The 19,110-nt window shown below is 35.6% G+C and overlaps 1 protein-coding gene across 1 annotated transcript in view; it reads right to left on the bottom strand.

The window, feature by feature from the left end:
- The window catches only part of LOC150095112 (protein phosphatase 1A-like), a 194,716-nt gene that overhangs the window by 130,540 nt on the left and 45,066 nt on the right, over nt 1-19,110 (bottom strand). The window contains exon 3 of the mRNA XM_090410848.1: nt 10,627-11,502. Coding sequence (XP_090266974.1) covers nt 10,627-11,481 — 855 coding nt within the window. The 5' untranslated portion in view covers nt 11,482-11,502. The remainder of the gene's footprint in view (nt 1-10,626; nt 11,503-19,110) is intronic.

Here is a 19,110-nt window from a genome sequence, read left to right as displayed (position 1 = left end):
ATAAATAAAGAATATTTACATTTCAATTAATGCACAGTTAAATTATCAAATACAAGTTCTTATAATATTAACACAGTAATAAATAAAATAGCTTAATAATATTTAATAGTCTTTTCATTATTAATACATATATCTTTGATTAAATAATTAAATATTAGAGAAGGTTAAAGGTAGTTATATGAATATTAAATTATAAACAAGTGAATTACATTAAATAATATTTACAAGTCTAGCCTATGTGATGGAAGATCATGTTGGATTCTGAAACAAATAATTACTCCAATCTCTATATAATCAGAATCCAACACAATTGAATAACTGTAACCTTGTTTATAACAAAGAGGCTACTTTCATTTTCACTACCATGTTGATTTGATGCACCAAGTAGTAGTATACTTGTACCAAATGACGTATTTCTGAATAGGAAGTTCAGTATAATGAAAGTGGAAGAGATGGAAGTTTTGGGGAGAAATATAGTGTAAGTGAAGGATTTTAAATGAGAGAAAGATAAGATTAGTGGATGAATTTACTTTTAAAAGGATGCCAAGCTGAAATTGTGGATAAAATTGTTAAGAAGTAATAGTTTTCCTAAAGCAACAAACAATTTCTTTAAAATATGTGGAGCAGTGAACTTGTTCTGATTAAATGTTTCAAAGAAGGAAGAAATGATTTTTTTAAATGCTCAAGGAGAGTGAAGGAGTTTTCAGAAGAAGAAAAATGTAAAATGATTGGTATGCTTTACTAGAAAACAAACAGAAAGGACCTATACATTTCAAAGAGACATTTAAAAAAGAAAAGCTTATCATATTCCAGATAAGCAGAACTTCAGAAACCGGAAAGGATCTCAGTGATAATATATATGATTTTTTAATTTTAAAGGGAGAAAAAGAAAAAGGTTAGTCTAACTTAACTAGTTTAGAATGAACCCCCTCAGGCATGAAAGGAAGAATGAAGTATTTATTTACCTTAAAAAAAAAATGTGATTTTTTATTTGTTCTAATAAATTGCTATGATTTTGAGAACAAACAAAAACAGAGGAGACTGGAAGCAAATTAGCGAAATTTTATATTTCTACTGTAAAGTTTGTGGGCTCTTTCAGATAAATTTTATTTATAAGGCTGAATTATATATATAGTGCTTGAGAGAGAGAAATATTTTACACACACACAATTACATTTATGCACATCAAAGTATATCAATTATGTTTATTTTGTAAATAAAATATTATCATCAGACCTCCACAGTTAAGTGACTCACTATTAGAAACACAATTTATCATACCATGCCTTAAATATATTCACAGCCTCTGCATTCACAAACTCTCAGGCAATGCATTTCAATCACCCACCATTCTCCATGCAAAAAAAATCTGCTCACCTCTTCTCACACCCTCCTCATACAGCTTACACAAATGACTTCTTGTCTTCACCATTCTATGATTTAAAACATCATCCACATTAATCTGGTAACAAACCCTTAATAACTTTAAAAAAAAGCCTCAATCATACCCCTTCTCCTCCTATCCACTAATCTCTGCAATTTACATTTCCTCAATCTGTCTTCATACTTAACATTCCAGAGACTAGAAGCCACCTTAGATCCATTGTCTCTAGATCTTTTCTAACCTGTCCTTTTGAAAGTTAGATGACCAAATCTGTGTACAATAGTCCATATGTGGCCTAATCAAAGCCTTATATAGTGGAACCATAACATCCTGACTTCTGCATCATTGCCATAATCTGTTGTCCTGTCTTCATGATTCTAGCAGTGTCCCCCCAAAATTTTAGGTTTTATCCACAATCACTCCCAGATCCCTACTCTCCACCACTTCCTCCAAGATACTGCCACCAATTGTATACTCTGAATTCCATAATTGCTTCCCAAATTTTAAAACTTTACACTTTGTAACATTAAACTGGCAACCCCAATTACTTGCCCATTTAGCCAGCACATTCAGGTCTTGCAAAGTCATATCAGCTACATATTAGATTGAATTTATTTTGTCTCTTGCTCAGTTTTAGTTGTTTTATTAGAAAAATTAGTCGTGCAAAAAAATACAAATAATAATAATAAACACCATGCATACAAACCTGTTTGATTAACTTGATGAATAATAAAAATAGCTAACAAACCACTTAGAACACAACTGACAAAAAATGGTGCAGATTGCAGGATAGGCTAAAATTAAAATTTTACATAAAAAATTCAAGTTATTTTCTTAATGCTAATAAATATTGTAATGAAACAATTTGTGAAGACCAATTTTGTTTATACTAACACTACTAACGAATGCTTTCCAATTAAAAGAAATACTAATTGTGGCTCCCACTCATGAAAGGTTTATTTGTAAACCTATAGTACATAGAACTTTTTTCAAGACACTACAAGCCTCCAATAAGTGGGACGGAGGTCTCACACCAGGCAATGAAATTCATCTTACACCTAAAGATTATCATAAATATCCATGCCCAAAGAATTTAAACTCTCAGCCTTTTGGTTGGAGAGTGGATACACTAACTACTCAGCCAACCAAGCCAGTATTTCTCATGGCACCTTATCAAATGCATTTTCCAGATATACAAACTTAAATAAAGATTATTCTGTGTTTTGTTTGTTGAAAAGTTTCAATCAACAACACACAACTAATAAGAAAATATTTATTTACTTATTTGCTAATATTTCACTGGTATTATATCGAGCATCTTCAGAGTACAAAAACAGTTTGTCATAGTACACAAATACTGTAAATATTTATGGAAAAACCAGACATACTGGAAGATATCAGAACAAACCATCACGCATCATCCAGCTCAACAATATGGTATCCTAAAAAGAATCTGATGATAATACTTCTACAACTGAACTCGCCTACCTTCACTATACTTTAGCCAATGGCCCCAAAATATAAAAAATACTAAATACACCCACAAATCCCCTCCCTCACACTTAATGCACCACACACAGCAAAACTGTTACTATCCCATACATTCAGGGCACATCTGCAAAGATATCCAGAGTGATTAATAAATATCAACTCCTCAGCACAGTTACACCATATATCAAATTGGCAACCCTCATCTATTCACCTAAGGACAACCTTCTTGTCCTTAGGTGAATATATTATGAGGTCCTATACTTGTGAGCTGGCTTACTGTGAACAAACATGAGGATCTGTTGACAACTGCCTCAGAAAACATCAAAAATGCATTAGGCACCGTCATTATGGTAAGTTGTGACTAGCAGACTATGCCTTGGATGTTGTCCATTACAATTTTAAACTGTTCCCATGCAAACAATAACAATTTACTAATTGTTGCAGTTTGCATGTTGCTATGACAAACTGTTTTTGTGCTCTGAAGATGCTGGATATAAGACTGATGAAATATCAGCAAATAAATATTATTTTCTTATTAATCTTGTGTGTTGCGAGTTAAAACCATTCAATAAACTAAACACAAACCTCTCCATCAGTTTAAGCATCCATGTTAAATTCCATTTTACATGGAATGATCTGGCCACTTCAGGATTAGAGTAGTTGACAAGGACACCAATGGCAGGATATTTTACCATTTATCGAAATTTTCACACTATAAAAGGCACTTAGCTGCAAATCTGCGAAGGGTTGCAATCAGTTAGATGGGGGGGAGGGGTTTCCCTGGCATCCTATTAATTATAGCAGCCATTTTTATTCAGTGGATCAACAGAATTTTAACAATTTTGAAAGATTTTAAAATAATAATCATTATTATTATGGACACCTCCATGGAGTCTGCATCACAGATCTACTAACATTCCAAACCAAATACTAACCATCATTTAAACAATACCCCATCATAGTTCACTTTGAACTCATTCGCTAACACAGCATGCACAAATAACTCTAGCAACTCATTCCCCACTATCCAAGCAAAAGAACTAGTCCTCATGCTAAATGAGGACTAGTTCTTTTTCTAAATGCTAAAAAGTCTGTGATCTTCCTCATAAGGAAGATCACAGACCTGCCACCAGCTCTGGTTCCTTTCCACCTCTTTCACATTTCCAAAGGGAACCAGGTGATCAGATCAGTGCGTAATAGTCGATGAGACTCTATCAAGGCCTTATAAAGAGGTATGACTTTATCTCTGCTTGTCAATCTATTCCTCAATAACCACATAATCCCATGAGCAACTTTAGTCATCTTTGCAATATGATCTCTCAACTTTAAGACAGTCCAATAGCACTCCTAAATTCCTAGCAGTTCAGTTCTGTCAATGTGGTATACGTATAGCTGGTAACCTTTTCATCTCAAAATGAATAATCTTACATTTTGCCACATTAAACTGCCAGCCATTCTTCTTTGCCCATGAAGCAGTCTGTTAGTCTATATAAATCATCCTGCAAGATCTTCACATCATTCTTATTAAGTATCGCTCTATTTATTTTTGCACAAGATGAATAGCTGTGGTCCATGACCATTTCAGGATTGGGGTAGTTGACGAGGACACGAATGGAAGGATATTTTACCATTTATCGAAATAGTCACACTATAAAAGGCACTTAGCTGCAAATCAGCCAAGGGCACTAATCACAGACCACTAGTCAAATCTTCTCCTGGACTCAAGCTCTCTATAAACCACTCTCAAGCACAGCACGCCAGAAATATCACTTAAAGTAGATTTTAAAAATGCTTACTCGCCCATAGTATGAATTATGATAAAAGGTGTGCATGTTTTTCACCCCCTCCACACACACATACGAGGGGCTAAAAAGTTCTGATAAACACCTAGAAAAAAAAATTATATTAAAGCAACTGATATAACCACAAGAAAGAACATATCTTAAACCCTTTAACTCCTATATATATATATATATATATATATATACACAATAATTCATAAGATCTGGTATGTCTCTTTAATTTTGCCACTAGTCCATTGGTTTTTTTCTTCTTCAACATGTTATATGATACTTCTGTTCCACTGCCTGCTAACTAATTGCCAGTCTTCCATGAAATTATTTGTTTATTTCCCTCTCTCATCTATCAAAATACATTGTGTCTAAGTTTTAGAAAGGACATATATAAACAAATGCCTCCTCCAGTTTTTAGCTATGCATCTCATGTAACGGACAACATTCTCCTCATCTGAAATAATATCTATAGAAGCAAATAGAAAAAGACTTACAGTAGGAGTCTTCAATTTCCTTAACTTTTTGTTTAATGACATCAGCAGTAACTGACAAATTTCTTTACATTTCATGTCATTTTTATACCATTCTACTAATCTACTCTATAATATAAAAGGATAAGGCTTTTTTGGTAACGTTTTTTTGTCAAGTTATTTGAAATGTTTTGAAACTCAGGGCTACCCTGAGTGTCGAGTCTTCAAAATTCAAGGAGAACAGGTCTACTAGTCCGGAACTCAGGGGGTAGGGCGCCGTAGGTGCTGGATCCCCCGCTTTCGAGTCATCAGAATTCAAGGAGAACCGGCCTACCAGTCCGGAACTCAGCAGGAGGGGGCAGAGCCCCCCCCTAGTGGGCCTATAAAGTTTTTGAAGTCAGTAAATGATTTATTGAATTTATTTCTAATAGGTTGAGTTATAAAAGGCATTTCAAGTGTTCAAACATTTCAGAATCCATCCTTCTTTGGAAAGCAGCTAAAAATGTGTTTACCATGCAATTTCTGGCCAAGTTGTCATCATCAATTTTCTTGAAAATTGAACTACAGGTCTCAAAAACTTGTAATCTAGAGTTCCTGATAGCTGTCACAGAATATTTTTTATACATTATAGAATGCTGCTTTGTCTTTGTAGTACAACCACTTAAATTCATTGAACCATTTGTTTTGAAAGCATATCTTGGTTGTTTTCAGTTGACGAAACAAGAACTCTTTCCATTTTTAATACTATCTGGTTTGTGCTCAGTTTTGCACCTAAACAATAGTAAAAAGTGTAGTCTGCATTTCCTTTCATTTATTGTGCATAATGAATGGTGAATTTATATAACTTATCTCTAAAAATAATTCAAGAACAGGAAAGACAAATAATAAAGTTTATGAAAACAACAGAAAATGGTCAATGCTGGCAACAGAGCCAGACTAACTTGTCATGGTGTCATTACAATAACACGATCCAGTCTTGGCTTTGTAGAATAAGTGTTTAAGTAACACTATTGAAAGGGGCTTTTCATCGTGTCTGTATGTTTAAGTATATAATTACAATAAGCTAATTGATGCTGTGAAATTGTGAAATAAGCTTATGCCAATACTACTGCATACCTAAAAAGGGTAATGGGAGAATTATAGTTGATAGTGAAATAAATGAAAATCGGTCTTGTTAAATTATGTTTATTTTATTTTATTTATTTTTAGTTGTTGAATGGTATCTGATTTTTATAAGAATGGTAATGACTAAGTTATGCAAAATAAGATATTGTTTGAGAGAATACTGGACTATTTATTTCAAAATTAATCTGAACTGAATGTAAACTAATTACATAAGATACTACATCGTGGATGAAAATAAAACTTCATTATACTCGTTGGAAGCTGCAAGTAATTAAATAGCTTGACAATGAAATGTTTTAAGATGAATAAAATTTGTATCGTCTTATTTTCTTGCCATAATTTACATCTCAAACGCATTTAGAACAAGGCTGAAAATCCACTCACCACTTGCCGTGATTACTCGTGAGTAGGTGAGTTGATTTCTGGAGCACTTCTCATGCCTATCCATTAGCCATCCTTTTATTCACTGCATCAACTTTATATCCAAACCATTTGGCCCAATTTATATAACTAAGTTCTGTGCAGTACCATGTCAAATACTTTCGCAAAGCCTAGCAATATCATTGTTGTAGCGATTTCCCTTATTCAACTCAGCTGTTAAGTTACTATAAAAAGTGAGCAAATTACTGAGGTATGAACTATCCTTCACAAAACCATGATGCTTCCCCCATGCAGTATCCAATTACTATCCACTCATTCCTGAATCTTACCATTAACCAACTTCTTCAATACTTTGACCACTCCTGATAGTCAATAACTTGCTATTCCGTCTTTGAAGCTCTTTTAAGCAATGGAACTATTTTCTCTTCCTTTCCTTGGAGCAGTATTGGAGCTGAGACTCAAACTGAACAATCTAGTCAGACACTACCAGTTCCCCAGTGCATTCTCATAATATGTGAACTGACATTCCAGAGTCCTGACATCGTCTTAGTCATTAAATTAAGGGGATAAAAATCCCTTATTATTTTACAGCCAGTATGCGAAACTCTAAGATCGAAAACTACGATCTAAGAGTTTCATGCCGACAAACTATTGGCAAATCCGAGCATAAGTGACCACCTGGTAGTACCACACCAAGGCAACTCGAAGCAAAGGTGGAGCAAGATCCCTCACTATCCTTGATATTTTCTCATAATGTAAAAACACACAGCTCCTAGGAGATGTAATACTGCTTTACATTATGAGGAGAGGTTACTACCCTCGGGTAGTGACCAAATAGAGGCTCCAGGATCAGATCTTCACTTTATGACAAAGAGTTGAGAAATCATGGGAATATAACAAAGATCTGTATTCAAGTTTTGTCGATCTGGAAAAGGCATATGACAAAGTGCCAAGAGAGAGAAGCTATTCAATACGCTACAGTTATATGGTGTCAATGAGACATTACATCAAGCAATACTTGGGAAGATGGTTTAATGTTAAATCTGGTGTGAGACAAGGATGCACATTATCCCCTCTGTTATTCATTATCTACATGGATCACATTATGAAGGAAAGTGGTATTAAACATGATATCAAAATTGAGGATGTTAATGTCAGCTCTGCTTTATGGGGACGATGTTATACTTCTAAATAAATCCTCTGCAAGATTCCCTGACTAAATTGAATAACTATTGTAATAGATATGGTATGAAGGTCAGCAATAAAAAGACAAAGACAATGAAAATAGGCAGAATCGTTGAAAATATCAAGGAGACATTAAAACAGTGTTCATACCAGTTTTAACTTATGGATCTGAGAGCTGGGTCAGAAGTAAAACACTTGACCAAAGATTAGAGACTGCAGATACGAGAGTCCTGAGAAAGATTGGAGGCGTGAACAGATGGTATCAATTAGGGCCGCCCCCTAGGAATTTTGCCGCACTTCTCCCTTATTTTTTGTATAGTCACCCCGTGCAGTAGCATATTTTGCTGCCCCTTCTCCCTTATTTTTTGTATAGTTTATGCCAACTTTGCCACCTCGTGCAAATGCACGTCTTGCACTGTCGGTAGAGCCGGCCCTGGCATCAATGGCAATATCATATTAAAAACAAGGATATTAGGAAAGAAGTTGATGCCAGGGCCGGCTCTACCGACGGTGCAAGACGTGCATTTGCACAAGGTGGCAAAGTTGGCATAAACTATACAAAAAATAAGGGAGAAGTGTGGCAAAATTCCTAGGGGGCGGCCCTAATTGATACCATCTGTTCACGCCTCCAATCTTTCTCAGGACTCTCGTATCTGCAGTCTCTAATCTTTGGTCAAGTGTTTTACTTCTGACCCAGCTCTCAGATCCATAAGTTAAAACTGGTATGAACACTGTTTTAATGTCTCCTTGATACTTTCAACGATTCTGCCTATTTTCATTGTCTTTGTCTTTTTATTGCTGACCTTCATACCATATCTATTTCCACCTCGTGCAAATGCACGTCTTGCACCGTCGGTAGAGCCGGCCCTGGCATCAATGGCAATATCATATTAAAAACAAGGATATTAGGAAAGAAGCTGACATTGTCAGCATCCAGGAATGCATTAGCAGAGCTAATCTCAGGTGGTATGGTCACTTAAACAGAATGGGCGGGGAAAGATTAGTAAAACAAGTGTTCTCTGCCAGGTTGGCAGGAAAACAACCCAGAGGAAGACCAAGATATAGGTGGATTGATATGGTACAAAGTGCCTTAGACGATAGAAATATAAGATCTAATAATGTTGGAATCTTGACAAGTTACAGACTGATTTGAAAGAAAATTGTAGATAGGAAGTTAGTAATGATGTAAATTTTTCATGTAGTACTATCATATCCTGTACACCCCTTGAGGGTACATGGCTGGAATTTGATGATGATGATACAAAAATCAGCTAACATCTTTTATTCCTTCATAGGAAGTAGACAAGGCACAATTTTAGTCCTAATTTTTGGAGACTGAGTGGGCAGTTTAATCTCCACTGGTAGGCAATCAGAGATAGCTAGCTATAATCAGTTATATGGTATAACTAATTCCAGTGGCATGCAGTGAAGAGACAGCTAACAAGTGCTACCATCTAATGGTCCTTAACCCTAACACAATATTTTTAATGTATGAAATTTTAATGTATTGTTTACAGGAGAAAAAACCCTATTTGCCTGTGCCAGAGATCTACTAACTCAGGAAGCAGTTGAAAAATGCTTTTTATAAAAATAGCTGTTTTTATAAAAAGACAACTAGAATCGAATGTTTTTCCACGACGCTTTTCATTCAGGAAGTCTAGCGCTGAAGAGTGCATACACACCACTTCCACTGAGTTCAGTGAAATATGAAATAATAAATGAGTTCTTATATGAAATTATATAATTTTAATCACTAAACAAAACTAAATTATAAAATTATTAACTTATAAAGAAATAAGTAACACATATGGATATATAACTAACATTTAATAATTCTATACTACAATTATTAAATGTAATTTATATATCTACAGTATCAGAGATATTAAATGTTACTCATCCACACATGCTGTTAAAATACATGAGAGTGAAATTTATCATTCCCAGTGTATAACCTCAAGAAGCATACACCAGATGTTATTTTTGCTTAACACACTATTTGGTGATTAATTTCAAATCAACAATTTTCTTCCCAAAAATTTGTTTATTATTTATGAAGTCTCTGATTTGATCAGATGTTTCCATCTCCTAATAGAAAGTCTGAAAATAAAATACATATATAAAGCACTAGTTATAACCTCTGATCTCATTATACCATATCCTCCATGTCTCAATAATTTTTTGTATTTATAAAATTGCTAGTAGCAAATTACTTACTGATAATGTTTTTCATATACACAACAAAAATATTTATTGTAATCTGTGAGAAAAATGCCCTGTCTCATTCTTGTTATATTTAATTACCTGTCTCTCTCACACACAGAGGGGGAGGAATTGGATTCTGGCACTTTTTATGGTAAGTCGGAACTTCATACCAGATTTAAGTGTTTTACTAGATATAAGATATCAACTAGCTAAAACATACACATTCAAAAACCCACTGAAGGACCACAGTTTATCTAGCCTTTATGTGGTTCATCAATCAAAAAATGAATATATGCTTATATAATTATAATCATCACAAAAATGACTATTTTTACAGAATTATCTACTTACCAGCTAATATAAGTTAAGTGTTATATTAGATACTGATAAACAATTTTTGTCTGTTTTAATGCATGCCTCAAGATTAAGATAATCATACAAGATCATTTTTTTATGCTTCTCAACTCAACACACATACAGACAATGCACAAATAAAGGAAAACAACACTTAATGTCATGAAGCAGCAAAAATCATGTGTGCATCCAAATGAAAGTAACTCAGTAAAAAAAAAAAAACTGTTCTACCACTTACCTTGTAGAGACAGGTATCAATAACAGAGCTACAAATAAACTCCAGATCAGTAGTTATCTCGAGCATATGCCTGATATAATCACACAGTTCATCATTACTCATCACATCCCATATGCCATCACATGCCAGTACTAGGAATTCATCATTCTCATTATTTCTTTCTTGTATTGTCACTTCTGGTTCTGGCGAAACCAACTGTTCACAAGGACCTTTTCCTTCAACTTGTTTATATTCATAGTCACCTAAAGCACGGGAAACTGCTAGGGAACCATTAACTCTCTGTATCATCACACTCCCACCAGCTTTCTGTATTCTTTCTTTCTCTGAAGGATTGATTGGCTTATGGTCTTGAGTTGAAAAAAAAGACTTTCTGTCCCTTGAAAGGACAGCTCGTGAATCACCACAATTGGCAAAAAAGAAATGAGTAGGTGACACTAGAGCACACACAGCCGTTGAACCACTCTTATCCTCACCAGAAGCTACTTCTGGGATTTTTTTCATCTTTTCATCTAGCCTCAAAAATCCATCTCTAATACCCTTTTTTACACTTTCTATTTGCTCTGTAGTTACTTGTCCATTACAATAATTTGCACTGTTACGAAAGTCTTCAGTCTGAATAATAGAATCTAATAAGTTCTCGGCACAGTGGGCACTAACCCTTGCTCCAGCATGGCCATCAAATACTGCAAAAAAACTCCACTCCTTCAGTCCATGAGGCAAGCCTACAACAGCACAATGTGCATCTTCCATTTCAATACGCCAACCCTGCATGCTACTTAAACCAAATCTTAGTCCATTCCCCGATCCATGTTCCATGTGCTTTTCTGTCTTTGGCTTATCCAAGAAAGCCCCCATTTTTTTTTGTGTGTGCTAATCCTACAGGAGTAAATAAAAATAAATAAATAACAAATCAGATATATACAGCCAAGTGAATCCTTTAACAAACAATTTAAAAAAACATGTGAGCTATACTTGAATTTAATGAGAGAGGAAAAAAAAACAAACTCTTTCTATATCCTAATGGCATAATGAGTATTATATAGAAGTATAGTTTGCATGCACGCACAAATAGTTATTTTTTTTTGGTTGTTAAACTTGATATCTAGCATAAAAATAAAAATTTTTACTAAAATATGCCACACACACACAAAAAGCATTTTACATTTTTGCCACCCTACATACACTGCTTGGAAAGAAGTCAATGGACACCATAGCATGAGGAACGAACAGCCATGGTGACCACCTTGATAAGATGTAGAACTCCTTTCACTGTGATGAGTGCAGCAATGCTACAGGGCATACTTTCCACAAGCATAAGATAATAAATCAATGAGAATTTTGAACCATTCTTCCCATAGGCATGTAATGAGGTCCTGGACAGTTGTGGGGAAAATGTCCCTTGAATTCACTTGATCCTCCAGTTCATCCCATAAATGTTCAATATGGTTGAGATCAGGGCTCTATGGAAGCCAGTCAAGTGTGGTGAAGTTCACATCCACATACCATGCAGCTACAGCAGCAACCTTATGACACACAGTGCATCGTTTTGTTGAAAGAGAATAGTGAGTTCTGTAGAAATGCCACAAAGAAGGAGGTACTGCATTGTCTATAATGTTCAGATACCTTTCTGAGTCCAATGTTTGTGTCACCACAAACAGAGGTCCAAGGCTAAACCAGGAAAAATAAAGCCATACCATCACACCGCCACTTTCAAATTTCATAGTTAAAGTTATGCACTCTGGAAAGAGATATTCACCGGACACCTGCCACACCTGTCTATCTGCTCGGTAGAGGGTGTAGCATGATTTGCCACTCCATAACACAGCTTTCTAAGTTTCCATTTCTCACTGTAACATGCTTTTTGCGCCACTGAAGAAGCTGCATGGTTGGACTTCAATATGCAAATGCATATTGATCGCACATATTGAGGTCTTACCATGGAAATCCATGTTGTGAGCCTCAGTTCTAAATGTTTTTGTGCCGATTTATGTTCCAGTAGATGCCCAGAACTCTGCATTTAATGTCAGCCAACGAATGGAGATTTTTACATATTATCTTTCATAGCAGCCTATGGTCAATATATGGATATGAAACGTGACCATTAACACCAAAAGATATAGACTGAGAATCTTTGAAAGGAAAATATTAAGGAAGCTATATGGACTCATTTTCGAAATTATGGATTCTACAATCGTGTTAGAATAACTTTTTATTATTCAGACGTTTTTCGATCTTCATATCAAGATCATCTGGAGCATACATAAATATACAAGACAAGCTGCGTTACATTTCAAACTGAAAGCTAGAGAAACAATGATTTCACTAAACAACACTAGACACATTCCTTAGCCACCTAAACAAGCAACACAAACGTAGACAGTTCACAATTGAGATTGAAAAACATAACGCACTGCTGTTTCTAGATACACTTGTCACACGTCTCCCCTTGGGCAATCTTTCCTTCACTGTTTACCGGAAACCGACATATACTGGCCAATATATACACATAAACTCCTACCACCACCCAACACAAAAACTAGGTGTCATCAATACCCTAAAAAACATGGCTCTGAAGATCTGCTCCAGTGAACAGGCACTAAAAGATGAATTTAAAGTGATCAGCAATACTTTTCAAAAAAATGGATACAGCCAAAACACTATTAACAAAATTCTCTACAAGACAACAATAAAAAACAAAGACAAACCAAACTACAATAAAACTATAACCATTCCCTATATTAAAGGGACATCAGACAAAATAAACAGAGTACTACAAAAATACAACCTCAAAGCCACCTTTAAGCCTCCGGCAAAATTAAAAAGCTTACTCAATTCATCCAAAGACCCACTCCCTCTGCTGGCCCACCCTGGAGTATACCGTATTTACTGCACCTGCAACATACCATATACAGGAGAAACAGGATGCAATTAAATCTAATTTGATGTTCTATTTTTTCTTTGCTAGGTCATGCCAGTGAGTAGCATGTGATCAAATCATTGGTTCTCTAGCTTTCAGTTTGAAATGTAACACAGCTTGTCTTGTATATTTATGTATGCTCCAGATGATGATCTTGATATGAAGATTGAAACGTCGGGATACTAAAAAGAGTCATTCTAACACAGTTGTAGAATCCATAATTTCAAAAATGAATGCTGATCACCGTGTAACACTAAAAGAAAAGAAGATAACCGGACCAATGAAAGAAGAAAATGGGATATGGAGAATAAGAACAAATAATGAACTTATTTGTTCTAATTCTTATTTGTTCTCACCATTAAAAATTGTAATAAGGAATTACAATTTTTAATGGTGAGATATAGTAATATATATAAAGTCACAAAGAATAGCGTGGCTGGGGCATATACAGGGTGTCCCAAAATTCACGCAAAAAGTAATTTTGATAGAAAACACAGGTTTTTAATTAAAAATTGTAATTTCTTATTGATTCATAAAATATACAGTATAGGGTTATGCATGGAATAGCATATCGGGTAAATGGCTTCCACAGCTTTGCTGGCACACATGCACTCTTTTGTTGAAATTTTCCATGACCGTTTTGCATAAATGTGGCTGAATTTCGTTGATACAGTGCTCAATTTCCTCCTTCAAGGTGTGGGTGGTCGTGGGCTTGTTGGCATAAACCTTAGACTTCAAAAAATCCCAAAGAAAAAAGTCCAATGGCATTAAGTCACATGATCTGGGCGGCCAATTCTGATCACCAAAACGGGAAATTACACAACCAGGAAATGACTCATGCAGTAATTGAATTGTTTCTTGGGCTGTATGGCATGTGGCACCGTCTTGTTGAAACCACATGTCGTCCACATCCATATCTTGCAATTTAGGCACAAAAAACTGGATTATCATGTCGCGATAGTGAGCACCTTAACTGTTATTGACTTACTAGCCACATTTTCGAAGAAGAATGGACCGATGATGCCTCCAGCCCAAAATCCGCACCAAACAGTGACACGTTGTGGATGCATTTGTTTCTCAACAATCACTCGTGGATTTTCTGAACCCCAAATGCGACAATTTTGTCGATTAACGAAGCCATCGAGATGAAAATGAGCCTCGTCACTGAAGATGATTTTGTTCGAAAAATAAGTATCCACGTTGTTGTTCCATAATCCATTCAACGAACTCTCTTCGCTGTGTGTGGATAGTAGGCTTCAGTTCTTGAGTCAATTGAACTTTGTAAGCATAAAGATGCAAATCTTTCGTGAGAATACGCTGTAGAGAGCTTCTCGAAATGCCCAATTCAAGACCACAGTGCCGAATTGATGTTCCTGGACTCTCAGCAACACTCTCACGAACTGCTTCGATGTTTTCTGTTGAACGACTTGTTGAAGGACGGCCAGAGTGCATATCACTAATTGATCCAGTTTCCTTGAATTTTTTAGTTAATCTTTTCACAGTTGATGAAGTTAAATCACTATTCCAACCATATTTTGTATGAAAATTGTGAACTGTAGCTGCCAAACCTTCATTATTTTTAAAATATTGCTCAACAATGAAAATGAGTTGTTCTTTCATGTAGCGCCCCATTTTTAATAAACCTGAACTATCAGCTGTCACGCTGTCTTTTTTTTTCTCGTTGGCAACACTTTACCGCACAAATGGCGCTAAATTTAAATCTTGCGTGAATTTTGGGACACCCTATAGAAAGAATGGAAAAAGATAGCCGACGTAAAAAAATATTTGCATGGAAACGTTAGGACAAAGGAAGAAAGGTAGACCAAGAAAAAGATGGATCGATGATGTAGAAAAAAATCTTACAGTATAAAAATTAAGAATTGAAACATTATCGCACAGAAAAGAATGGCTAAAAACTGTTTTGCAAGCTAAAACTCATAAAGAGTTGTAAAACCAAAAGAAAAAGAAGCAGCCTACGGTCATGTTCGGCGAGTGTGGTGGGTCATCTACTGCATGTAGCACTTGCAGTTGACTCCCTGTACTGTTGACTCCAAGTTAACAATTGGTGATACCATACTGAGACAGAAGTATTACCAATTGTTGACTTGGGATGGCCCAATTTGTCAACAATTTGCTGAATATATATACCTGCACAACATGGCATCCTATCACAATGCCTCTTTCAAACTTCATTAGTTTCCTTCTCATAGTCATTTCACCTGGACACAAATGCACCGACTTGGGAACATCATATTCCTCCAATTTATACCAGCTACAAACACGTGACTTGTTACACGGCACGATGTACCTTGCCCATGAGGGTGTCCCACTGACTTCTTTCTAAGCAGTGTACATGCATAGCAGGGAGAAGAGAGATCCTTGTTTTTGTTAGAAGAATGTCAATTATAATCTCTCATATTTTATATTTGCAGATTAGAAAAAAACCAAGGATTTTTCTTCCCTGTTTATACTTTGTTACTTCTCTTCCAACATAAAGATGAAAGTGTGTAACAAATGTCCATCTCATTATACCACAGTCCAACACATTGTCCATTATGTGTTGTTGAATTGTATGCTTGGTGCATTAACACCATCTTCATTTGATCTATTGACATCTTTCTAAAACAGCTGAAAATAATAAGCTAATAAACAGCATTAATAATGAACTTCATTAATATTGACTATCCAAAAATTACTACATAATTAGTAAAAAAAATTTTTTTAAAAATGCAGTAGTTAAATTTTACAATTAAGACCTAACCAAAAGAATTAACAGGATACTCTGTAAATGCAATATCAAAATACCTTCAAACCTCATGGTAGGAGTTCCCCCCCCCCTTTTTTTTTTCTTAGGCTTCTGCCTAGTCTCAGATGAGAACCAACAGTTCAAGAAAGCTGTCAGGCCAGTGAAATCTAATCAATGCACTAATGAAAGATGATTATACAGATTCCTGAGGCAACTCCCATGCTGAAGGTTTATCCTCAAACTGGTAAAATTCAAAACCTTTATGTTTCAAATATTTCTTTTATTTGGCCATAAAATTATGATGGATGTCTAATATCCTCATTAAATATTATCAACCTTGCCAAACTAAAGCCTTTTATGCTTCATATTTTAGAAATAGTTTTAGTTTATGATAAAGGTAGCATATGACAGTGGGACATGACAATGTAATACAGAAACATTAGTTCTGAAAAAATTCTAGTCATAAATGCTGTAGCATACCAGAATGAGGCAACATTAATTGTAGTTTCACTCTCCATGAAAACTCCATAAATAATGATATTACTTGATTATCTTATCTTTATGATTATGATTATCTTTATCCCAAACATGGTTTAGGGATAAAGTTTCACATTTGGTCTTTAAAGCTGTTTCTAGATCACCTAACCTTTAGTCTAGCCATGAGTTTTTACCTTTCATAGCTGAGAGTTAAAAAAAAAGAGTGACAAGCCATGTCACTCTTACTATTTCCTGTAACAATGCAATCAAAGAAACACATCCCCTCTTCCTTAGCATCATGAGTTCTGGTTGGTGATCTTCCATCAACTTTCCTAGTATCCAAAACACAAGCAACCTTTACAGTACCCTAACTCATTACAAACAAATATTGTGCACATCTCTACCCAATGGACATTCAACAGTGAATATCATATCTCACCAGCAAAAACTGATAAAATTGTTTCCTTAAATTATCATCATCACAAGCTAATGTGATAATCTGTTTCCTAAAATCACCACATCCAACTTGTGCTGCATTACATTTATGTGTTGGACATGTTCAAACACATATCCTGAAATGCTTCAGAGAATACTGCTTCTCGCATTATTAGATTGGACTATTTTGTAACGTTTTTGTGATTCAATATACATTTCCTATAAACTTCACAGCAAGCTGACAAATTTCAGTTGCTGCTGATGTGCATTTATTGATAAAAAAAAATCAAATGCCATAAACTGCAAAAAGATCACCATTCTAAATCTAAATAAAAAAAATTAAATAAAAAAGAATACAAGGTTATTTAAAAAAATAACCTTTTTCTTACTTTCTGATCAACTTCTCCTACCTATAAAGCATCAATCTTTAAATAATATTAGTTATATAGCTGTTATATCTAATAATAGACAGGACAAAATAAGATGTTGGAAGTTTTTTTTTTTTCACTTGGTTAGACTATAATAAATTTAGTTTAATCCTTCATCCAAGTGTAAGCAAACAAAGTTTGTGCCTGAAGTATCTTCAGGACCGAGGCAACTCGTGGTAAAGGTGGACCAAGCTCTCATCACTCCTTGTCTTAGTATCTCCCATAATGCAGAGCACATCTCCTTGCAGACATGTATAATGCTATGCATTAAGGGAAGGGTCAAAACCCAGACCGGTTTTGACCTTTATTGAGGTCTCGTCAATGGGAGCCAGACCCAGGGAGATATTAAGACAAGGAGTGATGAGAGCTTGGCCCATCTTTACCATGAGTTGCCTCAGTCCTGAAGATACTTCAGGCACAAACTTTGTTTGCTTACACTTGGATAAAGGATTAAACTAAATTTATTAAACTCCGCCCCACAAAAACCCACTATTTGGCTTCGTTATGTGGATGATGTGTTTGCTATTTGGCCACATGGCTCAGACTCACTCCACTCCTTCCTAACACACTTAAACAACCAACATCCCAGAGTCCAGTTCACCTTAGAAAAAGAGGAAAACAACACCCTCCCCTTCCTAGACACTTTAATCACCCGCCAGCTTGATGGATCTTTGGTTTTCTCTGTTTACAGAAAACCCACCCACACTGGCAGATACATTCACCAGCAATCCCCCCCCCCTCACAACAATATGGGGTGATAAAAACACTATATAACAGGGCAAAATTAATCTGCTCAGATGACAAGGACCTGACTATGGAACTAAACCACATCCTCAACACTTTCTTAGCCAATGGCTATAACCCCAAAAAAATCCAAAAAAATACTAAAACCTGAAAACCACAACCCCTCTCCCCCCCTCAACAATAAAGACTACACCAAGTCTATCACTATCCCCTACATCCAGGGCACCTCTGAAAAAATAACTAATATCCTCAAGAAATATGACCATACTTCCTGTTACAGACCATATAAAAAGTTGGCATCCCTTATCCGCTCTACCAAAGACCAACCACTTCCCCTAGACCTACCTGGTGTATACCAGGTCCCTTGCAGCTGCAAATTGTCCTACTTTGGCCAAACAGGCAGAACAACAAATATCAGGATTTCAGAACACCAAGACTACATCCGGTTTCACCAGTACAGCCGCTCTGGGCTGGCAGACCATGCCTTAGATACCCACCATAAAATTCGTTGGAAGAAGACAAAAATAATCCATCGCAGCAAGTTTAAATACGAAAGATTATTCAAAGAATCTTCAGCAGCTCTAAAAAACGTTCCTAACCTCAACAAATTTGGGTGCATGAAACTGCCCCAAATTTGGGAGACTTTCATTATGAGAACTTCAGCCCAACGGCCAAGACTACCAAATTAGCCCGCAAGAGGGCACCATTAGGACTTTAGGAACAAAATTAGTGTCTTA

The sequence above is a fragment of the Typopeltis vanoorti genome, chromosome 21 (assembly GCF_054136105.1).
Source record: "Typopeltis vanoorti isolate ZY-2024b chromosome 21, IOZ_Tvanoo_1.0, whole genome shotgun sequence".
NCBI classification, from domain to species: Eukaryota; Metazoa; Arthropoda; class Arachnida; order Uropygi; family Thelyphonidae; genus Typopeltis; species Typopeltis vanoorti.
The sequence above is the reverse complement of the archived record's forward strand: the minus strand, read 5'-3'. Positions and strand labels throughout refer to the sequence as shown.